The sequence below is a fragment of the Scophthalmus maximus genome, chromosome 13 (genome assembly GCF_022379125.1).
Source record: "Scophthalmus maximus strain ysfricsl-2021 chromosome 13, ASM2237912v1, whole genome shotgun sequence".
NCBI lineage: Eukaryota > Metazoa > Chordata > Actinopteri > Pleuronectiformes > Scophthalmidae > Scophthalmus > Scophthalmus maximus.
In genome coordinates this window covers 16,989,142-17,017,093 of record NC_061527.1, presented here as the reverse complement: position 1 = coordinate 17,017,093, position 27,952 = coordinate 16,989,142, and the positions used below count along the sequence as shown (strand labels likewise).

The window sequence follows — 27,952 nt, the reverse complement described above, 5'->3', positions numbered from 1 at the left end:
TTATCATAAAGTTAGAAGTTAGAACGCCTTTATTGTCATTGTACAAGAGAAAAACAGTACAACGAAATTAGAGCCGCTGCTTCTGAAAACAGCGCAGATGTATTTAAATACAAAACAAAATCTGATAAAAGACACAACCTATAAATATTTGAAGAATCCTGCACCGCGTATTGAAAACCACTACAACAAGTAATTATAGTTCCAAAGAAGCTTTTTTTTGTTTCGATGTCATCCTAAGTCTAAGATATGGATTCATTATAATACAAGCGTGATGACCATTTAGACATGTATTGCTAGGAACAGTAATGGCTGTATAAGTGGTGGTGGTTTTCAAAATGTGGCACAGGCTCCTTCAAAGGTCCATGAGGGAACTTTAGGGGGTCTCTGATAAATGAACACTTAAACTCTTAAACCTTTCTCTTTTTTTGAGCAGTTGTTAGTATATTTAAGACATTAAAACCATAAATGTAGGTGGAGTGACTTCTGCTGTAAACCCGCAGACAGTCTTATATGACTGGCACGTTTTGAACGGAGGGTGGGAGGCGGAGCAGCGTGTCCAATGGCGCGGCTCGGGGGGCGGGGCCTGGTGACGGGGAGAGGCGGGGCTGCAGCAGCAGCAGCCAGCTGTTGGAGAGCAGCGCTCCTGAACCATCCGCGACTACTGCATCAGGTGAATGTCTCTTCATCAGCCGAGGACCGGAGCACACGACGAAGCCCTTTTTTTTTGCTCCTGAAGACATTGATGTTTCTCCTCTTTTCCCACGAGCAACCTCCGCTGTTCGACTGACTGGTCCCGACCGAGAGGCTGAGAGAGCAGGAGACCGAGGAACAGGTGAGAAAAGATGCTCCGGGGTCGTTTTTGGGTTTTTTTAAAGCATGAAGGGTTGTTGTTTTGTTTTGTTTTTAGAGGCAAATGAGCAAAGTTTCCTGAGATTTCCTGAGTGGTAAAAGTCACGACACAGCCGAGAGACTGCGGGGGCAGACAGTACCTGTTGCTGTGCTATTGGAAGCCGCCTATAGATGAGTCTATATTAAACAGGGATGCTTGGCAACCCGGGGACAGACGGGCTATTCTTAAACGGCCTGTTTTTCAGTGACGTCAGTAATTTGTTTGGCCTAATTATCTGCAAACCTTTTTTTTAAAGCTATCATTATAAGCTATATTTTTTGCTTTAAAAAAAACCCCTCACTGTTCGACTTGAACTGCAGAGTCTCAGTTCAAACTGTTCCACATTGATCACAATTTATTGTTTTTAATAAGTTGTAGAATAAATCCCCCTGTGGGTTTTATTGCCTCACTGAAATATGAAGAGCAAGAGATTCACACTATATTTATAGATAGATAGATAGATAGATAGAATTATAGATAGATAGATAGAAAGATAGATAGATATTTAGATAGAATGACAGATAGATTTATAGATAGATAGATATATAGATAGAATGATATATATCTATATATATATCTATATATATATATATATATATATATATATATATATATATATAGAGAGAGAGAGAGAGAGAGAGAGAGAGATAGATAGATAGATAGATAGATAGAATGATAGATAGATAGATAGAATGATAGATAAATAGATTGATAGATTGATAGATAGTTTGATGGATGAGACTGTTGGCTAAAGATGAAACTTTTTGTCTACTGTCATTTCCATCAAAAGAGGTTCCAAAGAGGTTTCCCTCTATCATCTGTCGTAAAGGTTTGTGTCTCCACCGTGGGTCCGCTGGCTCTCGAGAGCATCCTCATATAAAGGCACGAAAAGCTTTTTTTTTTTTCCCTCTATTCCTGGAAAGATCAAATGTTCAGCTCATGCCTGCGTGTACTACTGCTATTCTGGCTCTATCAAAAAATATCAAGGCAATTCAATTATCTCCTGTTAAAATTAGACAAATATTTCCTCACCATTTCTCTGCAAAGGCCCGGCGAGCGCATGAACCGTGTAACCCTGAAGACACACACACCCACACACACCCACACACAGACATTCACATTTATTTATCTGAGCAACCAATCTTTTAACATAAAAATTTGATTCCTTAGGTCCAAATGTTTGATGTGAACACAAACCTCCTGATATAAATCTTAGGATTAAACAGCTACAAAAAAAGTTTCTCTCTTCCTCAAAATACAGGTCACCCTTTTTTATCACGAATTTGGGGATGAATTATGTTTTGGTTCATGCAAATGTTGTTCATGTTTTCTATTCTCGTAGTCAGTTTTGGGTCTGGTTTTAGGTGTGACGTTTTGCTAAAATGAATAAAACAGTGAAAAACAAGGCTGCTGGTTAGAGGCGGCACTCGCGCAGCTACAACTGATGCTGCTGTGAGTTCGGCATAGTCGTGTAATGCAACCGTCATAGTAGGTGCAGCTTCTGTTGTGATTGAATTTTATTGTAAAAACAACCCATGACTGAATAAAAGGTATAATAAATGATATATCACAGCCATGCTTCCAATGGGGGAAACTGATAAGACCAACTGCAACTTTTGATTGCCTTCATATTTTTATATCATCAGTTATTGTCTGAATCTACTTTGCCACCATCAAATAAGCCATTTCTGTGGATGATAAGCATGCATCACATGCACTTGTTTCCCATGTTTGTGAGACATCTACAAACCACCATGCTCTGAATGACTCATGGAAGGAAAACCAATAAAGCAGAACCCCCCAATACGAATGCCCTACTTTTCCCCCTTGTCGTTCACGCGTGCAGTTCACGGAAGCAAGAAAAAAAAAGCAACTAGTGCAATACATTCATCGTCATCGCCACAACTGTTCAAACCTGGTATAATTGTTTGTTGTTGATTACACAGAAGCTCCCAGGGTATATGTCAGAGAGCCGGGCTACTGGTGCCTGTCGTTTGTCCGTGTGTCAGTTTTTTCCACTGCCAGGCCTCTGGGAGGGAGTCTGAGGAAGGTGCGGCCTTTTCCCAAAGAGGCCGCGAGACTCAAGGGCAAGTGTGTGTTTGTGTGTGTCTGTGTGTGTGTGTGTGTGTGTGTGTGTGTGTGTATGTGTGTGTGTGTGATTATTGCACCATTACAGGACACACAGAAGACATTTAGAAATAAAAGTTAAAGATCTGCGCTTGGTGGTGACACGTTCACGAGTTGAGCCGAGAGATGTCAGATCACAGTTCAAGTTCTGGGGCTTTCACAGACGTCTAATGACAGTTGCCGTATGGGAAAAACATCCAGAATTAGCTGAGGTGTGAGTTACTGCCAGGCCTTTTTCTACCTTTTTTTTTGGGGGGGGGCCTTTAGGCCTTCGACAAACCTACAAAACCACAGAGAGCGCTACAAGCAACTCTACGCTGTTTGACTGGAGGTGCGGCTATATCTATCCCCACAGTCGTGTGTTCTGACAGAGCTGTCTGTGGCGGTGATGGTCGTCATTTGGTTATATCTGAGAGGAGAGGAACCTTCTGAGATAAAGATCTTTCTGCCCTGTTTAGAACACACATGTCCCACTTCCCTCTCCTCTCACCATCAACACGCCTCGATGCAAGGCTACATTTTCTCACTTCTGTACCAAAAAACGCAGAGCAGCTTGACGCGCTGCGAGCTCAGAGCTTCGCCCCGTTAAATAGACAGACAGGCTCATGGAGCAAGAGCCGCAGTGTGTGGGGTTTTTACCACAGAGGTTATCGCAGCTGTGAGTGTTGCGGTGCGTCTTGCCTTGGCGGCACATTCAGCACGGAGGATATATATCGCAGGGCTTTATAAGGTAATGATGAGGGCAAAGAGGTGGATTCCTCCAGAAATGCCCCAGATGCCTGTGTGCCAAGCTTACGTTGAGGGGCAGCGGGCACTTCAGGGGTCGTGGGAACGCGGACGCCATATCCGCTCATGCGCCATCAGGAGGGACAGGGAGCTAAATATAGCGAAGTCCAATATGTGGCTCCTATCGGGGGGAAAAACCCGTGAAAACTCCTTGGGGCTTTGGCGGAGTACTGTATGGTCAGGTCAGAGGAGTCAGACCACCAGTAAATGTAGCCGTTTGACCGATACTCGGGGTAAAATGGAGATAATAACTCATGCACAGTGCAAATATGTTTGATTTAGTGCCTCGTGCTCTTGCAGCAGTCTAATCGCTGCTGTCTCTCACCATGCAAGGGGTGAATGAAGAATCCTCTGGTTTTCACATTGCTCCCGTGTCCAGCGCGATGTGGTGGACAGGGGCAGGGACGGGAGCGGGGGGGGGGTTTCATGACCAAGAAAAACAGATAAACAGCGGGTGTGAATTTCAAAAATGGACATTCTCAGGCTAACCACAATCCATCCACATCTCTGCTGTCTGCCTCTCCGAACCCTGCCGCTTCTTTCCCACTGACCTGGCTGTTCATGAGAGAGGAGTGGGAGGCTTTTAGCGTCAGCCATCTTTCAAAAACACACCGTTTTCCTTCTACAGTTTGGTTTCAGCTATTGCCCGCTGAACCTTTAAAAGGAGCTGTCAACTGTATTTTTAACCCTGTCTCTCGGGGCTGCGCGGTGCAGCCGAGCACTGTGCTGCAGGCCCGGGGGTAACCCAGACTGTGGGGGTGTTAGACTGCGTGGACCGCTGGCCCGGCGAGGGCCGCTCTAACTTTAGACCGCATCGCCTCATGGTGGTAAAAATAAACACCCCGCCTGTGTACCAAGGGGGAAGGGACTTGAACCAAATGGATGACATTTTCCCAGCATAATTATATGAGCTTGAAGATATTGAACATTAATGGTGTGTTACCGTAATATTTAGATGATGGGCTCAGCTTCGGTTCAAAATATTTAGTGACGGCAGCTGATGAGCCCCGAGAAACATTTTCCACCCAATTTTCATTTTTCTTGAACAAGCGAAGGTATCATTGTAAATATTATTGTTTAATAAAAATGCAGCATTATGAATGCCAATAACACAGTCAAATTGTACTCTGCTCTCCTATATCATTGTTCTGTTTTCTGTCACAGGTGTCAGAGTTACAGACGACAGGGGGAAAAATGGGGAGAAAGAAAATACAAATTTCTCGGATTCTGGACCAGAGGAATAGACAGGTGGGCGCACATGCAGTATTTCATTTCCATGAATTTATAAAAGAATTTTAACCACAACCCGTTTGTATACATGTACTATACAAGAAGTGACATTTGTATCGACTGATTAATCTATTCATCTATTAACAGTTCATTATTTAGCAATATTTCTTTTTTTTAAATGAGGATTTGCTGCTTTTACCACTTCTGTATCCTGGTGAACTGAGTATCATAGAGGTGTTAGACATTTGAAGATGTCACCTCGGGCTCTGGAGACCTGTAACTGACTATTTTCGGACATTTTTCCAGACTTCAAGATTAAGTAGTGCCAGTAGTATATGCATATGTCGATACAGCACATTACTGTATGTTTCTTGCAAGGATATGCAATAGAAAGTAAAGAAGGCAGTTATAGTTATATAGTTATAGCTTTGAGTCCAGCACAGAATCGAAAGCAGACATATACTGTAGCTCCTGTGGCTAATGTGTGAAGGAAAGATATCTTTAAAAAAAAAAAGAGGAAATAGCACATTAATGCATCTGGAATGATGAGTGACAGTAGTAGAATCATGATTAGATTTTACAATAGTTGTGGCAGTTTTCTTACTCGCATGTTGAGGGTCAAATAGGAGTCAAACTGTTTGGAAATGCAGCTTTGACTTTCAGACTTACTTTGTGAAAGTTAGTTTTCTTTCGCAAATTCTGCTTGTTGTTTTATTCCAATCACTCATTCACTCAGAAGTAATGAGGATATTACTATATTCCACCGTTCACACTTCAGCGGTAATCAGCTCAAGCTGAAGGTGAGACTCAAACGTCCGTGTGGTTTTCCGTGCCACAGGTGACCTTCACCAAGCGTAAGTTTGGTCTGATGAAGAAGGCGTACGAGCTGAGCGTGCTCTGTGACTGTGAGATCGCCCTCATCATCTTCAACAGCACCAACCGTCTGTTCCAGTACGCCAGCACCGACATGGACAAGGTGCTGCTCAAGTACACGGAGTACAGCGAGCCGCACGAGAGCCGCACCAACACGGACATACTGGAGGTACTGTCCACGCTGCCATTAAGGGAAATGAAGCATAGACACAAAATCCTGCGACAACTTTAACCAAAACTCATGCTGGGAATAAACCCCCCAATATCGCAGTCTTGCTTTTCTAAATCCCCATGCTATCTCGCTGGATGCATTTCATGTGCGCCCTCTGTTCTGCATCAGACCCTGCGGAGGAAGGGCCTCGGCCTCGATGCCTCAGAGCTCGACAACGAGGAGAGCATGCAGGTGGCAGCGGAAAAATACCCTCTCAGCGAGGGCATGGATCTCTCTGTGGCACGCCAGCGCTTCTATGTCAGTCACACACACACACACACACACACACACAGATGCACACAGACACACACTCTACTACGTAGTCAACTATTGTGGTACTGTCAAAGTTAAAGTGGTGATTCTGACTCATAAATTCAGAACATAACCTTTCTCCGCAAATATAATCTTTTTTACTGACCTGCTAGCAACTTTGAGACTTGAATTCTTCCTGCTGTTATATACTCTGTGTGGTCTTTACTTCAGGCTCCATCGCTGCTCTCACCGGAGGCCCAGTTCCTGGTGTCTGCAGGCTGTGAAAACGGCTTCCCCAACTCCTCCGGATCCAGCGTGGCATCCCACAGACCCCCAGGCTTTAAATCTATTGGCTCCAGACCCGGCTCTGCCAGCCCTGCTGCGCAACACGCACACTCCGCATTCATGTCTCCACACTCAGGTGAGCTGCCTAATCTTTTATTTGCAAAGTGTTAAATATTTACTGGACATATGGGAATTTGTCTCGGGGCTATTTGTGCAAAAAGCATGCTGACAGTTACGGTTACGAGATTGTGTTATTGTATGAAGAGCCCGGTTCACAAACAGCATTGTTTATGACAAAGAGGAGTAAAGTTTAAAACTAAAGCAAGTCATACATTTTTTTTCATGATTAACTGTGGTTTTATAATCATTCATAATGTTTAACCACTCACCAACTCTGTGGCAATAAAATAGTTCAGTTGCAAAATGAAATTTTGTACAGATTAAAAAAAACAACAACATCATAACAGACATCAAATTAACACTCTGCTGAATGGAAATTAGCCTTGGGCATAGCCAATGGCATCAAGGGCATTAGTAATTCAGAGCTGTGTGTCGTGAAATCGCGCACTGAACAGTTTCCACCTTGAAATAGATGCAAAGCATTTGGTGTGAAAATCCATTCACGCTCTTCTTTCCTTCTTGTCAAATGCCTGCTGTAAAATTCACATGTACTGTACCGTACTATCAAATATCCTGTGCAGCTGGCTGTGAACTCACAGGAAGTGTGTGTGTGTGTGTGTGTCTGTGTGTACGAATCCACACATGCGTTTGGCCTGTTTTGTGAAACTGGCCCTCCACCAACATAACAGCGGCTGTAACCAGTTCTGTGGTTTCTGTACAGAGTCACACCTGCCAGTCGTGTCAGGCTCTTTTACAGTCATTAACTACTCGGACGTACCGCCATGTAATAGACGGTCATCGTGTTTTTAAATGTATCTCACACACCTTTTTCTATTAATTGACACTGGTTTACAATCTGTTCAAAGTGGTTTGTGTCAGGTCAGCTGCAAATATCCTACAAATATTACCATGAACTTATAAATGACCACTGTCCATTGTCCCATATGGATCACGCACTAATTCAGTGGTCAAACCAAAAGGAGAAGTATATTTTTTTATCACACTTATAGACACAAACGGAGGGAGGTGAAGAATATGTAACAGGAAATTAAACGATTCCTTCTGTGGGCGAAACAAGCTCACATCTCTTTTCACTTCCTGCTCCCCTCTCTTTCACTGTGCAGGTATCGGCTATTCCGTGTTGTCCCACGGCAACCTGAACCGAGCTCTGGACATGAAAAGCCCCCCTGCCCTGAACCTGGGCGGGGAGAACCTGCGGGGGGATTCTGCTAACCAGACCATGGGCGCCACACGTGTTAACCACAACTCGGCTGTAAGTGGCCGTTACTTTCCAGTGCGATCAAATGGGTGTCAGTGACATCTGACACATGCTGTACACCGCAGGGCTTCTTAAACCCGAGACTCTGGCAAAACTGAACCCGTGCTAATTGATTTGCAAATTAGACAAACCGTTTCACAGTTTTTTTCCAAACTCACTGACCTTTCACAATTACATATTCATATGTTTTTATACTGTACGCTTACACTGATGTCTCTCCGTCCCTATATGTTGACTATCCTCTTTGTCCACCAGAGGGGTCTCTTGTACCAGGGTCTGCACAGTGGCGGCTCCATGGTGACTATGGGCAAGGCAGGACTGCTGGGCCATAGTCTGGGAGGCTACAGCCTCCCCTCCCCTGGAACTCCTGGTACGTCTGCAGATGAAAAGATACTTTGAAGGTGCTGTTTGCTTCCATGTCTTTATGGTCAAAAGGAAGCTGTTAGCCTAGCTTTGCATAAAGATTGGAAAACATCGGCTGTATATAAAAATGGATCTAGTCACAGAGTCCGGAAAGTGAAGCCAATGCAGAAATGTCTGAGAGCTGTATTCTCGCGAAGGACCAGCAGAGGGCGTCTCCACTGGTTGCTTCTATAGAAGTCTATGAGAAAATGACTACGTCTCACCTGATTTGCGACGTCAGTAAACATTTTCTGAGGAGTTTATGGCCTTATTTGCTAGTTTCGTGTCTCCTTCCACACAGCATGATGTTCTTTCTGTAAATGATGGTCTCATTTAGAGTGAAATAGATGATAAAGCACGATTAACATTGGCACGTGGATACAGAGTGATTGACAATCTGTGCCATCCAATGGGTGCAAGTTCCACGCTCAGTGGACAATCTCTCAGTCAGACACGCTCCTCCAAATATGGTTTCCTCTGGTTTCAAAAAACAAAATTGAGAATGCAAGGCTTCAAAACGGCAGCTCACAAACCAATTGGTGATGTCACAGTGGGTTGGAAACAGGGAAAGATTGTCTCTGTCCAACAAAATCCACCTGTTATATTAAGCTACCCACTAAAATAATCTAACAATGGAATATGTATATTCCTGTCATTTCTCTGTTTCCAGAGTACAGCCAACCCGGGTTTTATCACTCTGTTAGTCTACAGCGAGGGGCAATGAGCCCCTGGCAAACAGCACAGTCGCCTCCGGAGCATCATGGGCTTCATATAAGTCCTGGGTAAGTATATCAATGGGTAATATGATGCTACTGTGTGGATACAATATGTAATCATCAATAAGAAAGTAAAATCTACACGCCATGTAATATATACACAGTTTTTTTTATTCCCCGTGCAACATTTTGATCAGTCGGATCTTCACCAGGCATAAAATAGCATTATTTTATGTATAGTACATATCTCAAAATGATGGCAATCGTCTGCCCGAGCAACTATAAAGAGTATGTATATTCAGAAAACAATCAAGGGATTATCGACCTTTTAGGGTCAGAAAAACAACGGGGAGATGAAAAAAAGAAAAATAGAGAAAAAACAAGGTGATGTCTAAAGAAATGGAGTCAGTCTATACTGTTTATCCTTTAAGGGTCTTGGGGTGTAAAAAAAATAATTTCAAAATGAAATGAAAAAGTCAATGTGTCTTAAAAAGATAAATTATAACGTAACACTTGAGAAATAAACATGAAAATGAATGGATGAATTATAAATTGAATGAAAAATATGTACATACAATTAAATATTGTTGTATGGAAAGCTGTGTGCCAACCTGTGTTCAAGTGATACATTCACTGGATTTCATTTTCTCCATGAAATATTGAATCACACATTCATGTTTGTTCATTGGTTGCATTTGGTACCTCCACTGTTTTTTTTAATCTCGTATCTTAAACAAAAGGATCCTCTAAATGGCACATTCGCAAATACATCATTCTCATTGAGTTGCGCCCGATAGACTCAGCATATTTGCAGAGCAAATGGTGTTTTGTCCAACTTTTGTCCGTCCTCTTGTCGTCTTACAGAGTGTCCAGTGGAGGGTGCTCCTTCCCCTCTCAGTGTTGCTCCTCAGCCTCTCCACATTTGCCATCCCTCAACCTCAGCATCAAATCGGAGCGCAGCTCTCCTGAGCACATGTCCTCGCCCACCTCCCCTCCTCTACACCACCTCAGACAGCATTCTCCAATCAGCGACCTCGGTTCGGCTTGCCATACCCCTCCAGAAACCCGGCCGGCCAATGAGACGAAGGAGTTTCCCAAAGGCGGTTACCCACAAGACGAGAAGGAAGGAGGGCAGCCGCTCAGGCAGCTAGAGATGAGTGACGGCTGGCAGAGATAGTTGGCAGCTGCTGTCCACGCACCCGTTCATTCAATCAGCTATCTTCCATCAAAACCAGACACACGCACACACACACACACACACACACACACACACACACACACACACACACACACACTCACGGAGCTGGACTCTCTCCTGGGCAAAATTTTCTCTGCAACATTTGATAGATCCCACGAGGAGACAGATGTATACGGACATTTGCTTTTTGTTTGGTTAGTTTTAGTTTTTCCGTGTGCAGATAATGTGAATCAAAAAATATTACAATTTGAAATGTGTTCGTTTTGCTCTGTGACTTTGTCTAAGTTAGCCGCAGCAGCACAGTGGGACCAACTGAATTTGTCCCCCAAGTGTAAAACGTCTCCGCGTGCATATTGGCTTTTCAAAGCGGCCTTCATTTTTGAAAATTGGAAAGTAGCAGTAAACTGACTCCCCAGTCCCACCACACTTCTCTGGAGCCTTGGCCTCGTTCGAAATAGTGAAATGTGCCTGGACACAAAGACGTCTTAAAGGAGACGTGCATATTTTTTCAAGTTTGCTTTAAAAACAATACTGTAGTGTACTGTCACTGCCATTGGTCCTCAACTGAGGAACAAATAATGCCTTTTAAAATAAAAGCTAATGTGAAGCTCTCGTGGTCAAATACTGTTAAAAATTAAGCATTTGTACACAAAATAAGGAATTACACCGAGAGATGTTCTCTTCAGGGTTTTGATGAACAATTAGAGTGATCTAATCCTGCGTCATGGACATGCGGGTATAGACTTGAAAAAAGTGAACTGAGCTGCAGTGGATCTCAGGCCTTTGGACGATAGAGTCTAAAACAAAATGTCTTTGCATGTTTGTGTGAAAGACTATAGTTGCGGATGAGCTAAATTTGAGTTAAGTGATTCTTACAAACAATGATTAACTCTGAATTGTCCATAACAAAACTTAAGACAATCTGCTTTAAGTCCCTATTCATTGCAATCAAATACTGCACCACCCAGAGATGTATGTATTTATCTATAGCAGGTCTATTTACTAATATTTCAATGGTATCAATTCCTTTTTTTCCTCAAGGGCTTAATCTAGTAAGTGTGTATTGATATTTAGAAATATATGAGACATGGTGTAATGGATGAGTCTAATTATTAATCATAGAATATTTCTTTGAAAAAAACATGAATTAAGTTTTTTATTATTATTGAGGAATATTATAGTATATATTTCGTTATATATGTAAATTTACTTTGCACTGCGTTATTGTGCACTGGACGTCTGCGAGTTCTAGTTTAGTGTACTCAACCCTTTTGACCACCAATGACAAATATACTCAAGAGTTTGGGTTGAAACTCTGGCCACGAGGTCTCATCTTCTTCAATACTTGCATCTGAATGAGAAGTTTCAGAGCCTTAACCATTAGTGATTAATTAATTAATTAATGAATCTCTATGATCAGTGCTTCACCCCAAAGATATTTAACAAATGAAAAACTGCAGAGATTCAGTGAACCAGCTGGTGGACGACTTCAAGTTCAAGTGCTGCTGTGGAATTGCCCCCCCCCTTTATTTCCTTTTCAAATGCAGTTATGTGGATTCAGCTATCAGTTATCAGTATTCTGATGTTTTGGATTTAGTTTTCATGTTTGCTGAATGCTTCACTAGCACAACAGAGACAGGTTTTTATTTGACATTTGTGGTGATTCTCTTTTAAATAAAAAAGACGGTTTGATTTGTAGGTTTGCTTGGGTCTGATTTTTTTTTCTTCTTCTTTTTTTTACTTCCACAAAGGAAATTTAGTTTGTCATCTTTCTTTTGAGGGGAAAAATGCAATTCAGTTTTTTTATATAGACAGATAAAATGCCTTCTGTTGTGTAGCTATCAAGCTTTCATGTGTCCACTTATTCCCACCTCACGTTCCATCTTTTGAACACACACACACACACACACACACACACACACACACACACACACACACACACACACACACACACACACACACACATTCCCACATTACCATGTCTGGCCCGTCAGACGAGGCAGCTCACCACGCAGCCCCCAAATGAAAGGAGCAGGCATGGTCGAGTTAAAACCCTGGAGACCTTCATGTCTTCAAAAACTACATTCAGCACAAGACGCGTCCTCTCCGTGCCTGGTTGTGTAACAGTGTAACTCTGCCTGAAAGTCTTCTTACGCTTCCCCTACGGAGCAGTTGCCTTCGTTTCCATCTCAACTAAAGTCGAGCCCTGGTCCACCTCTTGTCGTCGCTCCAGCCTAAATGAAAAGAGCCTCTCACCGGGGTCATGTCTGGTCTGCTCCCCCGAGACAAGGCCGGGGCCCAGTCTGTAGGGCATGTCTGGGTCCTGCTCACACACACACACACACACACACACTGGTTTCTATAGCGACAGCAAGCAGCCACGGCTGCCTGACTTGGCCTCCAACACAGATGCACATAATCAATGTGCTCATATAGATATGTCAACCCTGTCACCTTTTCAGTTCATTAGGCCGGACGCTCTCACAGTCGCGTCAGAGAGGATCAGAGCTCCAGTGGTCACAGTGAGTGAGGGGGCTACTTACAGATGTTGCCTCGAGGCTCAAATCATGCTCCTCAATTATCTAAACATGTTTTCTAACACAAGAGCCATAACATGATCTCATTTTTCCTATGAGGCTTTAACCAGCAGCTAAGTGCTGCTTTAGAAACATAACATCCCAATCCTTAGAATTCAGACAACCATCGTGTAATATATGGAGTGTAAAGGTTGTTAACTGGTGCCCTCCAAAATTTCTCCCCTTGTCCGCCTTTGTGATTGTTATCGTCCAATGGGGCATGTCCCAGTGCACATAAAAAGCCTGCTAGGTGGCCGTCATGCCCCCGAGTTGGAGAGACCCACTGGATTGGACGTGGAAAATCGAATGATATCACCAATAAATCATGTCAGCTTTCAGACAAAAGAGCCTCTTCCAAGTCTTGCTCTGGAGAAAGATCACATTCCTTAAACTGTTGTTCAAACACTGCTGGTGTGTACAGTATATCTGATGGTTTTGATGTCATATTGCTTTTTAATCTAGATGAATTTTAGAGTGCACTGGCAAATGGGGAGCATTTGAATGCAATATGTATGAAATAATGTCCAGACACTAAAACTGTTTCCTTCTGTTAAGTCGGGCATCCTGGCTGGAGGATCATATTTCTTCTGGGAGTCTTCAGGGGATCAGGTTCATAGTAATTAACAGTGATTAAAGAATGATCTTCTCAGGAGGTTAGGGACAGAGTTCAGAGCCCTGCACAGCGGCGAGACACTCCATGGTCACGCCTCATGTCTTTTGTCAATTGGAGCGGCGATTCTGAAAAGGTTTGATCTGCGATATCTCCCACGCTCCTCTGTGGAACGGCAGAATGAAGTGGGACGATCAAACTGACAGGATCAGAATGTTTTTTTATTGAGCCATACAAACAAAACCAAATGTTCAGGTTACAGCCAAAACCTTTTGCACACCATGCATTCAGGAAATCTCAAACAGCAACGTTTCCCTATGAACTTCACAGTACAATGATTTCAGGGCATTCAATTCAAATACTGTATCTAATAACAAAAACACAAAATCAAAAGTTGCCATAAATTGAATAAAAATGCAGAGGAACAGAATCTGTATCATTTCTGAATAACGAAAGTTAACTGAGGCAACGTAAAATAAATAAATAAATACATACAACACACTGATGCAAAATGAATCTTAAGGTAGACTTTGATTAAACCTACATGTACACGACTGATTGGCAAATAAAAACAGCAAAAACTGAAAAGTACAAAAATGTTGCCAGTGAAATAAGTGTTTGAAAATGATCAGTAAAACAAATGAGTTTGGAGTCTTAATTTTTCTATTCATTCTAAATATGCATGAAGAGGGAGGGAGGAGATTTTGAAAGTTTCAAAATCCCTGAACTCCCAGGCACTTGGGAATTCTGAAGGAAACTCTTTATAGAAAAGCGATTGCGCTCAGGTTTTGGCTAAAACTCAGCATCAACTACAGTTTCGACTGATTCGTGTTCAGCTGTTTAATTCATTAGGCTGGAAATTAGCTCTACTACGTCGTCACAATCAAAACATTAAAGCAGAAAAAGATAAAAAATTAGCACTCTTGAATCGGTTCCTTAAGAGAGACTAAACGTCCCTCAATAAAATAAACTGTCTTATCTACACTGGGACAAATGCCAATACTCAGTCCGCTACCATTATATATCTTAAATGCAGCATTTAACGTTCCTAGTGAGAACGATCTGGGTAACACTGACGTAGATATGTCTGAACTGTCGCAGAAAAATGTTCTTGTGAAGAAGCAGGAAGAGGATCGGGGATCAGAAAGCAAGATCAGCGGGTAAGTCGGTCGTCTTCGGGCTTAACTCGGGTTTTGGTGGCTCTGGAATCACTTTTAGTTGGGATGTATCACCATGGTAACATATGCTGCGTGGCTGACATGACAGGTCAACTAACATGAGTCATCATTAGGACAAAATCCTGACGTGGACAAAAGTACAGAGGTCGATTTGAGCAATTTAATAGAGCAGTAGAATCTCTTGGGCCTTTATGAGAAATGGAATAACCAGTTTGTATAATTATGTGTTTGCACTTTCAATTAACAGGTAGGTTTACTACATTTACAACCCGATGGATGGTTTTTATACCTGAACTCTGCATTGAGCTCACTGTTTATCATCTTAGGAAAGGTTGGACACTGCAAATATGCTGTGTAGACTGATTTTTGTCACAACCGTGCAAGATACAGTAAACTACATGTGTGTTTGAGATCAAAATGAAGAGGAGTGTGCAGATGGGTGTGGTACCGAGGGTGTCATGGTCAGAACGTCAGCATGTTGACAGGCATTGTAGCTGCTGTGATCCCATTGAACGGGTACTATATCGTTTTTTTACCCCTAAAGCTTTCACTGTGTCCTATGGTTCCTCTGATGTTGCATGGAAGTTCCAAGGACTGACTCTGTAAGACTCAAAGGAGCCCAGACTCAGTTAACTTGCTTTGCGATACAGGCTCCAGTTCTCCCTGTATATTGGTGTTATTGATTCCAGTAGCCTGCTGGTCATAAAAAGCGGATATTTGCAGTGGACGGTGCCCGCCACCGATCTGTTCTCAGCAAACCTTGATCAGTTCTTCCGTTACATCCCAAAATGTGTTGCATTCTGCCTCTATTTGTGTGTTTGAATGAAATGTCTCTCCACTGCAGTACAACAGTAGCTGAGAGCCAGAGTTGCATTGCAGCTGCAGTAGTAGGCTCTCGGATTCCCTCACTTAGTTCTGCATCAGGTACTGGTGGAAGTAGATGCCGAACAGAGAGCTGATGACCTGGCAGGCAGCCACCCACCAAGTAAGGAAGGCGAAAAAGCCTCGGAAGAACAGTGGAGTGAGGACGGCCCGCAGCGCTGTGAAGGTCGCCGAAAGGTGAGCGACGGTGGCCTGGATGTCCTCCTCCATGTCATCCGCCCCATCTTCATCTTCATCCAGATTGCCGGGCAGCACAGGTGCTGCTGTGGGCATCACAAGTGCCGGTGTGACCCCGGGGGTCTCTTCTGCACCCACTGCCCAGGAAAAGTCCCCTGCAGGAATCACAAGAAATCAGTTTGTATGGATTAATTTTGGCCTGAAGCAATTAGCCGTATCCCCTATTTCAGGACTATATGCAAAGCGAGCCAGCGCCTAGCTTCAAGTTTAACAGAGAGAGATGGATATCAAGAATGAATTCTTTCTTTAATAAAGTGCTTGTGATGATGGTGGTGTGGGTATTTTACTTACCTAGTGCCTTGAGTGACAGTGTAGAGAAGAGGATGAGCAAAATAGGAACCAGGTACTGGAGCGCGACCACAGCCAGATAGCAAAACACACGTGTGACCTGGAAAACCGCACATTAACTTTACACATCACATGCAGTTACAGAGTTTTTGATTTTCAATGTCCGAGGGAAGCTTTGATTAAAAGAAAAAAAATCGGAACTCTAAAGTGGAACAAAAATTCACTACCTCTTCAAACTGTCAAATCTGAGTTGTTTATTGGATCATAGACTACATAAAACGTTGACATTATATCTGACCTTCCTCTGAATGTCAATGGCAGCAATACGACCCGCTTCCTTCTTCATCTGCTCCACCCACTTCTGAGCCAGGTTGAGGTAGGCCTGCAGGTGGTAACGAGTCAGTGCCAAGCGCAGAGCGCACAGCGCCACGATGATCCACAGACGCATGCTGTCAAATACTTCACTGGGAACTCTGCAAGAGATTATCAGAGCAGCAAACGTCAGCACAAAACAGATGCCCACTAGACATCTGGCATTTCTTACTTAGTAGTGTATAAAATATGTATCTGCACTCACATTGTGATAGAGGTCTTCCCCATGGGTGCATTGGCCAGGAAGTCTCTTGCAATGGGTTTCACCCACAGAACCACCACGATGACTGGAGACAGGAAACTCATGTGCAGCAGAATCCTGTGGGAAAGATTAGGGGCACCGCTGAGAGGGATAAATACTGCTCATGCAATGTTTTTTTTTAATAAAGCATGGAGTGTTTATTTGCAGAGTAAATGTATCAGGTCCTACTGGATGAGGGGCCGGTCTGAGTTCATCTGCACAGCATCGAGATGAGTCTGAGCCAGCCGCAGGCCGGGGAAGGCCAGCAGAGCGCCGATGTAAGCGCAGACAGCGGCCAGACCGAGCTTCACCGTCAGTTTAGTCACTGGGATTCTGTAGCCAGAACAACAACAAACAGTGAGCAAGGCTGCATTTAACGCAAGTAAAATGTTTTGCTGACCCGAGCGTTGCACTAAACCAAAGCAGTGTTCACATATCACAGTGTTTTACTTATCAGTTGCCTTCGCAATGTCAGATACTCACGACCAGTCGGCGTAGCCCTGCTTTTTGGCAAAGATTTCCAAGTTATCAAATAGGTTGGAAAAGCCCGACTCCAGGCCGAACTCCAGGTAGTCCTCTCGGACCACCAGCACCAGCATGGCTATGAGCAGAGAAAGGAAGCCAAAGGCGAGGCACACTGATCGCTCGCCGCCTTCCTCAGAGCGGAAGTAGTGGCTCATCAGCGTGTGGAGGGTCTTTCTGAGTGTCGCACGTCAAGGGTACCTGTACTGTATCTCCTAATGAGGCTACGTTAGCAACCAATTAAAATATATTTATAGTTATATGCACCCTGACAAAAGAGATGTTACACTTTCACAAATGTGACAAGATGCCTCATCATCTTCGCCTTTTGATCATGGAAAAGTTTGAGATTGCAGCATTAAAATAAGATGACATGTCGAAGGATTGGTCAGTCTAGATATTTAGAGACGCGTCTGTTGTGACGTGCAGTTGAAGGATACAGACTGAAGAGAACAGTCAGAACACACCAGAGAGCTCCGATGTTGAACTCCTTGGAGGCATCCACCACACTGTAATAACACTCGGTGAACAGGAAGACACCCGTCGCATAGATGGAAAAATCTACCAGCCACTGGTACTCCAGGAAAAAACGCAGCACTGAGAGTAGAAACAAGAGGGGGGGAAAAGGGAACATTAGTATTCTCCTTTGTGTGGTACCTGTTGATATAAAAAAAAGTGATTTCATACAGGAACCATAAAAACAGAAAGCAATTTAAATGTATATTAGGTTGCTCGTGGTGCCAACAGCTGAGCCTGAGCAGTGTTTGTACTTGCACTGAGTCGCCGTGGTGCAGAAGGAGCAGTGTTTGTTTTACCGAGAGCATCGATGACGTTGACTGGAGCCTTATCCAGGTGAAGGTCAATGTCTTTGGGCACAGTGAGAGGCTTGCTCTCTCCATTCTGTCGCCTAGAAATAACACAAGGAGAACACGTTAAAAACAAATGTGTGCCAGCTATGGGTGTTTTACAGTCTGGCTCATCTGTGCAGCATGTGCACAAAAAGAGCGCAGAGATCTACAAATGTGAGTTTTTTGTGGAACCCCCCCCCCAGCTCCCACCTGTCTCTCCTGTTCTGTTTGGGCATCTGTTTCCCTGCCAACGCGCACAGCTCTCCTTCTGATGGGTGTTTGAACCGGAACAAACTGGAGAAGAGACAGCGGCCACAATGTAAACGCAAAAAAACAGTGCAAAAATGGTCTGTGGCCACTTCACGAGCAGGCTGTGTGTGGAGAGTGAGAAATACCTGCCGCTGCAGAGGAGCCAGCGGGCAAACGAGCAGTGCGGAGCCATCCTCTGCATAATGCTGGCAGCCAGCAGGCTGACCACGAGCTGCACCCCCATCAGCGCCTGGGGGGGGGGGACACACACTCGCAGGTTCAGATGTCAGACTTTTTAACCCCGGAGCTCCCACCTGTGCGCGTCAGTGAGCGATGCGGCAGAGACGTGCCCCGTCTCCAGCTGTGTCAGTCTGTCACGACGCTGTGGACTCAGCCGCATGCAGGAGACACAAGGCGGCTCCGACGACACGCGCTTTTGGCTACATCGACAATAAGATCATGCGCATGTGAAAAGGGAAGCCAACAGCAGCGAGATGCACACGTCCAGTAGCCTCAAGTAGAGAGCGTGTCGAGGCTACGCTCCACCACCTGTCAGTGCTGCAGGCGTGAGCTACTTAGCATTAGCATGTAGCCTCTCACCGCAGTGGCCGGCAACGAGCGAGAAACAAGCTCGCTAGCGGGTTTCATGGTCATCAGCTAAGGCTGACGACTTTGTTTGAATGAACTAGAATGAGACTCACCATTTCTCCTCCCCAAAGACCGTGGTTAGAACCCAAAGCTATCTGCGGGAGCGTCCCCCTTCACACGCAGGAGAGTCTGGCTGACAGCTGCACCAACAGACCGCCTCACATGTGAAGCTGTGCCCAGTGTCCCGGATGTAGTAGGACGGATGTGAGCGCGGCGTTCAGGTGCTCCACTGAAAAGCTCTGTGAATTGTAGACACTGTAACGGCGTCGGCCAGCACTGCTGCTGCTAGGCCACAACCCAGAGGTGGGAGGTAACGTGGCTACATGAGCATTGAGCTGCTAGTGTTTTTACTTGACTGTTGGAAATTCACTAGACTGTGATTCAGCTGCTGTAATTAAAAATGATATATTAACCAAAGGTTAACATACATAAATGTGAATGAATATAAGCAGTAGCAGAAAGCGTTGTTGTTGTTCGACGTCAAAACACGTGGTTCGTTTAATATGTAAAAATTACATTTATCTGGAAGAGACTTTAAGTTCCGTCCTTGTTATCTTTGATAATACAAGACTTTTGAAATGTCTTGAATTTGCTTTATGTAAAGGGGCTTTATGTATGATCTTGCTATTGCTACTATCAACATGCTACTAGCCGGCTAGCCCCGGGCCAGGCCGAAAGCGGGTCGCCGTTGCGTTCAGGCTGTCCAGGTGAACAGATGCAGGTCAGTGGACGTAAAACAAGCTCTTGTCGTGGAAATGCAATGATGGCTGAATCTCTTGGCAAGTGACAAAACCTTGTCCCTACCTTACCTCTGATTGGGCAAGGTTTAGGCAAAAAAAGAAAGAAGTGGTGGTTCATTAGTGTTTTGGAAGAACATCAGCCTAAGGCAGGAAGTAAGGGGTTACTACTTTTTCCATCACTACTCCTACAACTTCCATCAACTTTGTACCAGTGTGTGTGTTCGAATAAGCGCAACCAACAGTGGCGTGCAGTGATCATCCACAATTTTGAAACCCACCTGCCTGATATCGTGTAGTTTCCCCTCGTGCCTCTGACGCACAGACTCCATGCGACCTCTGCATGTGTCCTGTGGCATCAGGCACCTTGAATTCAGCATCAGATACTTTATGGTCTGTCAATTGCAAAAAGTAGGGTGTCCGTGAGTCTGACGCTTTTGTCCAGTACATCCCTCAGATTGAGATCTGGGCAATGAATGAAGACCATGTCAGCACCTTGCAGTGTTTCCCCTAGGTTTACTGGTTTGGGGGGGTTAGGGCTCATTAGGGTTAGGGTTCACAAATCACGTTAAGTTTCATCCACAATCTTTTATACAGGAATGAGGAATAAGGTGTATAAGGAAAGTGACCTTAAAAGACTTCGCTCTCTGTCAGATGACACGGTGTAGAGGGTGAGAATGGCAGGGTGTGTTTCTGTGGTGAACGGCTGGTTAGATGTGGAAAGCGTCTGCCTGCATTCTGGGTTACATTTTTTGCGGCTGTTTTTGAAAACGCTGTTTAACGTCAAAATGGTGGGGGCATGAAATCTTGTTCTTACACTCAAGCAAATCACTTGCCTGATTTTAGCATGCTTATCTTGTCTTCTATAATGGGTCCCTCACTCTTTCAGGTATTTGCTGAGTTAAATAGTATCTCCAAGAATCTTCAAGGCGTCTTCTTTGAGGCTCTGGACCAGCACATTCCACATTTCATGGAACTCTTCAAGTAAAAAAAAAAGATCTGTTGGACAGAAGTTGGATCGAGTTAATGCAGCCCGTCAACTGGGTAAGTAATTGTATTTTGCAGTTTATGACTAATCCTTATCATCATCTACATTGATGGCACTATGGCACAATTTAGCTGATACAGACCGTCGTAGTTCACTCCCCGTCTGACCTTGTCAATTTGTTTCTTAACTGATCTTCTCTGTCTCTCTATCATTTGTCATCAGACGTGACTGCAGTACATTTCCATTGTAGTCGGCAACGATGCCAATGAATTCTACAAGACATGCTTTGTAAGTAATTGCACAAAAAGAAATCACATCCAACACTCGTACAGACATTCAACAAAGATGTAACTCCTTCTGCACAATATACAGTGAGGTCTGTCAGTTTTTGTGACACTTGTTTTGTTCACCGGTTCCTCAACAATTCATCTGTGGTATGCAAATACCCTAAGGAGCAGTGCCACTGTTAAAAAAATTGTAAGGACCTCATTGTTTATGCTTCCTTAGTTTACTCCTACAGTATTACAATCAGTTTGAATGCATATTTACAGCTGTATTCTGTAGGAGATACTTAAACACTAAAAATTAACGTTTTTTTAATAAAAACACTCCTGGTTTTGACTGCAAAGTTAAAGAACGTGTGTTTCTTTGCAGGATATGACGAGAGACGAGGCCCTAGAATCCGTCACAGTTGGTCTGCCAGCTGTTCTGAGTGAAGATGGTTCTGAGCAGGGTCCAAGTTGAATACACCTCCAGCCCATCTCCACTGTCGTTGTCCTTGATGGAGGTATTGTCATGGACAATATGAAGGACTTGCCTCTGGCATTTGCCTGTTATTTTGGCTTACCCAAAATGCATGGCAAATACACAAGTTCATTCAAACAGTAATGTAAGGGTTGGAAAACAAAAACCTCTAACCAGAACTGCAAAACAGTCTACTGTGTTAGACCAGTGAGGACTCATCAGCTATGAGCTAGCACTTGGTAAAATTTAGTAATTATTATTGCACTATTGTTCTAAGTTTGACACTTTTGTGAAAAAGCCCTCATATGCACAATTAATATTATGAGAAAGGTTGGATGCATTTGTGAAAAGGAAGTGTTTATTGTTGTAAAAGAGAAGTGAAAATATACTCCCTTAGGTTCTGTCAATCTTCAAATTGTGCATGTTTACATTCATGCTTTGAAAAGTTGTAATGGTGTTCTAATGGGTGATACAATTATATATTTTATATAGATATTTGTACACCCAAGCAGTGTTTTTCTTTGGTTGGTTAAGTTGAATGACTTTTTTATTATTTGAAAAACAAACAAACAAGTATTGCACACTTACAATACACAAGATAGATAATTAGGAAACCAGTGCTGCACTTTTAATTTACCAGCATGCTCCCACTCCTCATCTCTAATTAAAATGTAAAATTATATCCAACTTAGTTCCTTGTTCTTCCTCAATACCCCTGAACGCCCCCTCTAATGATAATCTCCACATTTTATGCTTCTGCCATCGTGTACCTTAACATTTCATTGGATGAAAACAAACATTATGTAAATTGTGTGGCTTAAAGTCTCAGATATGCTCCTCTTCGTCTCTACGTAGGAATTTAAAACACAGACACCAGGGAGGAAGGAAGAAGAAGAGGGCAGTATTTTAGATGGAAGTGTGCATTAAAGTATTATTTTTCTATTTAGATGGATAAGAATGAGGAAGCACTTTACAACAACAACAATCATCATAGACATCTATGCAAAAAAAACAATATATCTGTAATTTGTTAATGCATTAAGATGATCTCTTAGCCTGAGATTATAATAAGCCAGGAGGTGTTTGGGGAGTAATGTGGTAGAAGGACAACAGCTCTGGGTGCACTGATGCATCCTCCGTGTGTGGTGTGCTTGGTCACTTGGCATACGAATGATTGTCCATACACACAACACACACACACACTGTGTACATGCATTATAATGTCAGCTCATCTGCTGTACAAAGCAGAGGCCCGTATGCCTCCAGCAGTGCGGAGTGTTTCCAGCAGCCTGCCCTCTAAAGATCTTTTACCAAATCCATTCACCAAATTCAAATCTGTGTTTAGCATGTGCGTCCATGTTATTTGGGTGGTCCGCCGAAGTTTGATTGAATTTCCATTTTACTGCTAATTGGTGGCACCCCTTCTGCTGAAGATGTGTCAGATCCTTTGCCCCGTGAATTTGCGCATAAGGGCATGACATTTCAGCGAGAGCTGCAAATTTAATCAGATGGAGCTTTGTGCGACGGCGGCAGCGGCATCTCTGGTGGCCGTGTATGCACCACCGGGCAGGCATCTGTAAACATAAATCACATAAAAGTGAGTTGCTTGGCTCAATATCAAACTCTGCGCGGATGTTTAATCTCTGAGTCCAGTGATGCAAACTCTGGTCTATACCCTGAGGCGATTAGTCAGTGAGATTCTGAGCAAAGGAAAAATACATTTTACCATGTTTTAATTAGATATTCACCTTCGCTTATTACCTTTAGAGGTGGAATCAGATAAAAAACAGAGTATACTGTATATGGACTGATAATAAAGTGAATTAAATGACCTCTATACATTTGTACAGTGCAACACGGTTGCTTTTATTCATTGCCATAAAACTATACTAGTATCATCTAATGGAAGAAAGACGCAAAAATGACTCAGATGTTATGTACATTTGTCCAACCTCCAAAGTGTCATTGACACTGTGAGAAGAAATGTCTCTGTCTGCGTGGAAAAACACTTCCATCATTATCATCTTTGACACAAATGCTAATCCCTCTGCCATGTTAGCCATCTGTAGCTGAAGTGGCGGGGCAGAAATTACTGAAGAAAAATGGACACAAATAAAATGCTAATTAGCTGTGGTCTACAAGTGGCTCCCCTCCCTCCGCTCAGCTCGGGGGCCTCCCGGTTCCCACACCACTTCCCTGTGTCGCTCCCAGGGTGCTGCTGGGATACTGGCGGCTGCTCCCGAGCCCGCAGCGGGGACGCAGCCCCCCCGTTGGCTTGTCTTTGTTTGCCCCCATGCATGGTATTCATTGCCTGATCTGAATATATGCAAATGTTGCAATGGTGCCCCGTCAAAGGGAACACCACTGTTTTTTTTCTCTCTCCTCCTGTCTCCCTACATTTTCCCCGCTCTTTTCCTTTTTGTTTCTTTCCTAAATGCTGCCCCGTCTGCAGTGAGTGTGTGTGTGTGGGGGGGAGCTGTGGGAACCAGCTAGGGAGGGACAGATTTGCTTTGTCACAGGGGATTATTTATAGGACTCATGACTCATGACTGTTAATTACCAGACAGAGACGTATACTTTATATCATAAAGACGAGACTATAGAACCAGATCGTAAAGGGGATGGGCCTGCACTGTCCGTGCAGATGATCGCCCTTTATTGTCTTTACTGTACAAAATCAAATCAAATGCCATGGTCATGAATGTCAGACATGAAGTATGAGAGGTGTATGTCATTCTTTATTTTCTGTCAAATGGCATGTGTCAGTCACATGGCAAGCAAGGGAGCAATGTGTCCTGCTGATTACGCTTTACTCATTTGAATTATTTGACTTATTTGGTGTAGATTTTTGTGGAAAAAAGGCATGAACCACCATGTCAGAATCCTACTTATACATTGTAGGAATAAAGAGGAGGAATACAAATACATTAGTATTAGTATCCTGCAAGTGCTCCAGCATACTTTGTCGATTTAACAATCCTCATGTCCCATCTGCTGTAGTTCTTCCTTTGTGCTGGCCTCAATCACAGAACCAGCCAAACGGAGCTACAGTGCAGAGTGATTCCGACATGGCTCACATTTAACAGATGTACACACAGATGAAGCCTTCCAGATGTGCGAAATGTGGCCCCACATCAGCATATTCGGCCTGATTCTGCCGCAGCGCGCTAAGTCGTTACTTTTGCTCGTCCTCACACAGGGGTCCGGATCTCGACGACATGAACGATTACACACGTTTAATGTAATTACACACACGTAGTGTTTGTGTTCCTGGTTGCAGAGACGATCCTACGGATGATCCACTGGCCAGCGCGCAAAGATGGGTGATGTGCCTGCACACAAACACGCACCTATACAGAATATAACACAATGTTCTCCTCCCTTTCTGTGCCAATTATAAATTTGTTTGCACAAATGTACATTAACACTAAATTTACAAAATATTAGAAACGTCTCACTGACTCTAACAAGACCCTTTTACACAATCTCTCACCCATTTATCTTATATCTTAAAAAATATCTAAGCAACCCATTTTTTTTCATCTACATCTGCGTGGATATAGACTGAATTTATATTTATGAAAGAATGCCATTTACTCATCATCCTCGTGCTTCGTGAAAATAGGGAAGACGTTCACTCTTTCTGACGACCCTGACAAAACTTTCAGCACCACTTTTTGATGAAAAGTAAAGAGCCCACTGGAAAGAATTAATTTGACTGTTTTAAAAATGAACACATACATGTCTGTTAACTGCATTTGTTAAAAGTCAAAGCTGGTGAAAGGATTTTGCTAAATACATTATGATGGACAATCACAAATACAAGTGAAACTGAATCCAATAATCTAACTGTCTCATTTGAAAGAAAACCACCTTGTATGTGAAGTTTGTGTGACTGAGATTTGACAAAGTGATACTAAGACGTGTGAAGCTGTGTGTGTTTGCAGGCCTCTCTCCTCCCCCAGTGATTTCACTTAATGCATTAATGTGCTCTGAATGACAATCAGGCGCTGAGCTTGAACTTGACCGATGGAATTGCCTGGGAAAAGAGGCGCGACTTTGGCCCTTTGCTCCTCTCCTTTATGAAGAGGGGGCTGCTAAGACTGATGTCAGCGCTCATTTGCATAAACCTCAGCCTGTTCCCAATTAAACCAGGAAAGCAGCAAGAGCACCAGTCTGTTTTCACATGGCCGCCAATGGACCAACACCTCCGACGGAGAGGACGGAGCAGAAGTGGCTGCTGAAACGTAAGTTGATAGTTGGAGTAGTTGGAGCAGACGGTTGTTTAAACCTGTTGTAGAATTTTAATTCATTTTTTTAAGTTAACTTTTTCTGATTTTAAACGTGGTACATTTATCTGTCCTTGACAAACTGAAGTTAATCTAGCCAACTGGAATCATTTCATAGATTTTGTAGATTTCTGCCAATGCCTTTTTTTGTTCTCTGTTCACGGAGGTGAGCTTTGCTGATGTTGAGGTTCAGATGTTCACATGGTTCCTGCAGTTGGTCTCTTTCTTCTACCTGTGGGCACTAAACTGTGAAGTAGACATTTACTGCGAGTCTGGAGTGTGGACTTTAATTTCACTCCAGGTTTTCCTGATTCCCTGTCGAAGGTGCTGTTCCCTTGAAAACCTGTACATTAGGCCAGTTTATAATTTCTATCTGCTGATCAGATTATTATTCCCAAACCTGTTGGAGAATCGAACCGTACAACTTAACAATATTTTTTTCATGGATTTTTGGATTGTAATTGAAATATGACAAAGAAGAGGTATTATATAATATGAAAATAATGCACTGGTTGTAATATGTGTTGCAATTTTGTGAATTGCAAACCATAACAAATGTATTGAATTGTCAATAGATAAACCGTGATGTCAGTTGCTGCTGAACTATAGTAGCACACAACTCTAGGACTGAGCGGACAGATCAGACTTCTCATTTATGGATTTCATAACAGATCTATAATATTATACGTCAGTAGCATGAATCCCATCAAGACATTCACATGTCACATCAGAGAACCCAGAGAGCTGCTGCATTTGATGAACAGTTCCAAATTGTGAGTTATTTTCTTCAGACAATAGTAGAGATGGAAATAGACAAGTAACACATTTTCTATGGAGGATTATAGCATCAGGCTATTATAGAATAAATCATTTGAATAATACATATCTGTGGAATTTTGCTTCTCATGATTTTTGCCAAGATTTACTTAAATTTGGGGATTTTAAAATCCTTTCGTAAAACCAGAAACCTCAACCATCACAAAACCAAAATGATCTGCAGTACTTAGGTGCTAATTTGGGGTCATGGCAGAGGGAAGGACAAATGTTTGCTCCCTGTCGGTCTTCATGTGTGACCTCTGACACCCTCATGTCCCAGCACCAGGTCAAGCCTCTTTGAAGAGCGGCCATTACAATTCCCACAAGTGGCCACTTGAATTGGTCAGTTATTAACAATGATGACATCACATCACAGTCATACAGATGCGACGGAAATGAAGTGATTTGATGCGGAGGCAGTTTGAATGAAGAGGAGCACGATTAGAACGTCCAATGTGTGTGTATGTGTGTGTGTGTGCGCGCAGTGTTACAGACCATTTGTTTGACCTAAATTATACCAGAAGAGTTTTTTTAAAATTTAAAACTGGAAAAGTGGAAGTATTTTTTACTTTAACAAAAATGCCAACAAATTAACCAAACATTATTTGTATAGATTGCGCTTAAGAGATTCAGATAAATTAGAAATTAATGGAATTTCAAAGTCATATATAGCGAGGGCACTAGTGCCCTTGTCCTGACAACAAAAAATAGATTCACAGTTCATAAACCTCGATGCTCTTTGTTCACTAAATGTTTCCATGAATTAAATTTAGTCCTGTGGATGGAACTTAATCTGCTTTATTGCCTTTTAAGGACAAAATGTTGCTAAAATTCTTATCTCTAATATATTCCACATATATTCAAGTGTATTCTTAACACACTTTGCACAATCATATAATTTTTTTTGAATTTGACATAGTAAAGACTGACAAAATCTTTCTTCTTTTGCTGCCAAAAAAAAATAGATTGCCATCATAAACCCTGTGTTTATATATTTAAATAATCCAACTGTGTATTTCCCCTCTGTCCTGAAATGTAGAATTACACGTTAAGAGGTTAAATGATCCTGAATTATAATAAGATAGTATCGCACATTTCTTCATCAACTAAGAATAAAATACAACATTGATAGGTGATGTTATTCTCACAGCATAACACAGACTCGTTTCAGTTTTAAATCCAAACGCAGCATCTTCTGTAAATCGTCCGTGCAGGTTTGGAGTCTTTCAGGAATGAAGTCAGCGCCACAGCTGCATCCTGCGTCGTTACACTTTTCATAAATAGAAAGTCTCTCCTGGTACAGACATAAAAAATCTCACGAATACGAGCAAACAAAAGCCACAACACCTCCGTAATTTA

General features: G+C 42.9%; 2 protein-coding genes and 2 long non-coding RNA genes across 8 annotated transcripts in view; 2 read left to right on the top strand and 2 right to left on the bottom strand.

Annotated features, from left to right (window-relative positions):
* Positions 1-11: 11 nt before the first annotated feature.
* Positions 12-6,669, bottom strand: LOC118317806. The gene is made up of 2 exons (XR_004795527.2): positions 6,535-6,669; positions 12-805 (listed from the first exon to the last, which is right to left on the bottom strand). It is a non-coding gene; the product is annotated as an uncharacterized LOC118317806 (long non-coding RNA).
* Positions 674-12,066, top strand: mef2b (myocyte enhancer factor 2b). The gene is made up of 9 exons (XM_035646782.2): positions 674-832; positions 4,967-5,050; positions 5,871-6,074; positions 6,246-6,374; positions 6,600-6,789; positions 7,898-8,046; positions 8,308-8,422; positions 9,125-9,236; positions 10,035-12,066. Exons 2-9 carry the CDS (start codon positions 4,997-4,999, stop codon positions 10,345-10,347), a joined length of 1,266 nt encoding a protein of 421 aa, XP_035502675.1. The 5' UTR covers positions 674-832; positions 4,967-4,996; the 3' UTR covers positions 10,348-12,066.
* A 1,688-nt stretch (positions 12,067-13,754) lies between these two features.
* On the bottom strand, positions 13,755-19,218 carry tmem161a (transmembrane protein 161A). Its single transcript, XM_035647666.2, has 11 exons — positions 19,073-19,218; positions 18,518-18,621; positions 18,333-18,416; positions 18,090-18,181; positions 17,715-17,871; positions 17,236-17,451; positions 16,942-17,085; positions 16,717-16,830; positions 16,438-16,612; positions 16,143-16,239; positions 13,755-15,946 (listed from the first exon to the last, which is right to left on the bottom strand). The coding sequence occupies exons 1-11, from the start codon at positions 19,073-19,075 to the stop codon at positions 15,642-15,644; spliced, it is 1,491 nt and encodes a 496-aa protein (XP_035503559.1). The 5' UTR covers positions 19,076-19,218; the 3' UTR covers positions 13,755-15,641.
* LOC118318223 overlaps positions 19,107-27,952 on the top strand; it is a 48,012-nt gene continuing 39,166 nt past the window's right edge. Inside the window, exons 1-5 of one of the 5 annotated variants that reach the window (XR_004795644.2) lie at positions 19,107-19,240; positions 20,646-20,800; positions 20,967-21,032; positions 21,399-21,531; positions 24,688-25,735. This is a non-coding gene — a long non-coding RNA (uncharacterized LOC118318223). The other 4 variants (XR_004795642.2, XR_004795641.2, XR_004795643.2 and 1 more) reach the window with 4 other exon arrangements.

What these genes read in the sequence shown, in the direction of transcription:
- mef2b (XM_035646782.2), top strand. Translation starts at nt 4,997, where the DNA reads ATGGGGAGAAAGAAAATACAAATTTCTCGGATTCTGGACCAGAGGAAT. An exon ending in TGGCACGCCAGCGCTTCTAT is followed by an intron (nt 6,375 to 6,599) that starts GTCAGTCACACA and finishes TCTTTACTTCAG; the next exon opens with GCTCCATCGCTGCTCTCACC. An exon ending in CCCCTCCCCTGGAACTCCTG is followed by an intron (nt 8,423 to 9,124) that starts GTACGTCTGCAG and finishes CTCTGTTTCCAG; the next exon opens with AGTACAGCCAACCCGGGTTT.
- tmem161a (XM_035647666.2), bottom strand. An exon ending in CAACGTCATCGATGCTCTCG is followed by an intron (nt 17,872 to 18,089) that starts GTAAAACAAACA and finishes TTCTACTCTCAG; the next exon opens with TGCTGCGTTTTTTCCTGGAG. An exon ending in GGGAAGACCTCTATCACAAT is followed by an intron (nt 16,613 to 16,716) that starts GTGAGTGCAGAT and finishes AATCTCTTGCAG; the next exon opens with AGTTCCCAGTGAAGTATTTG.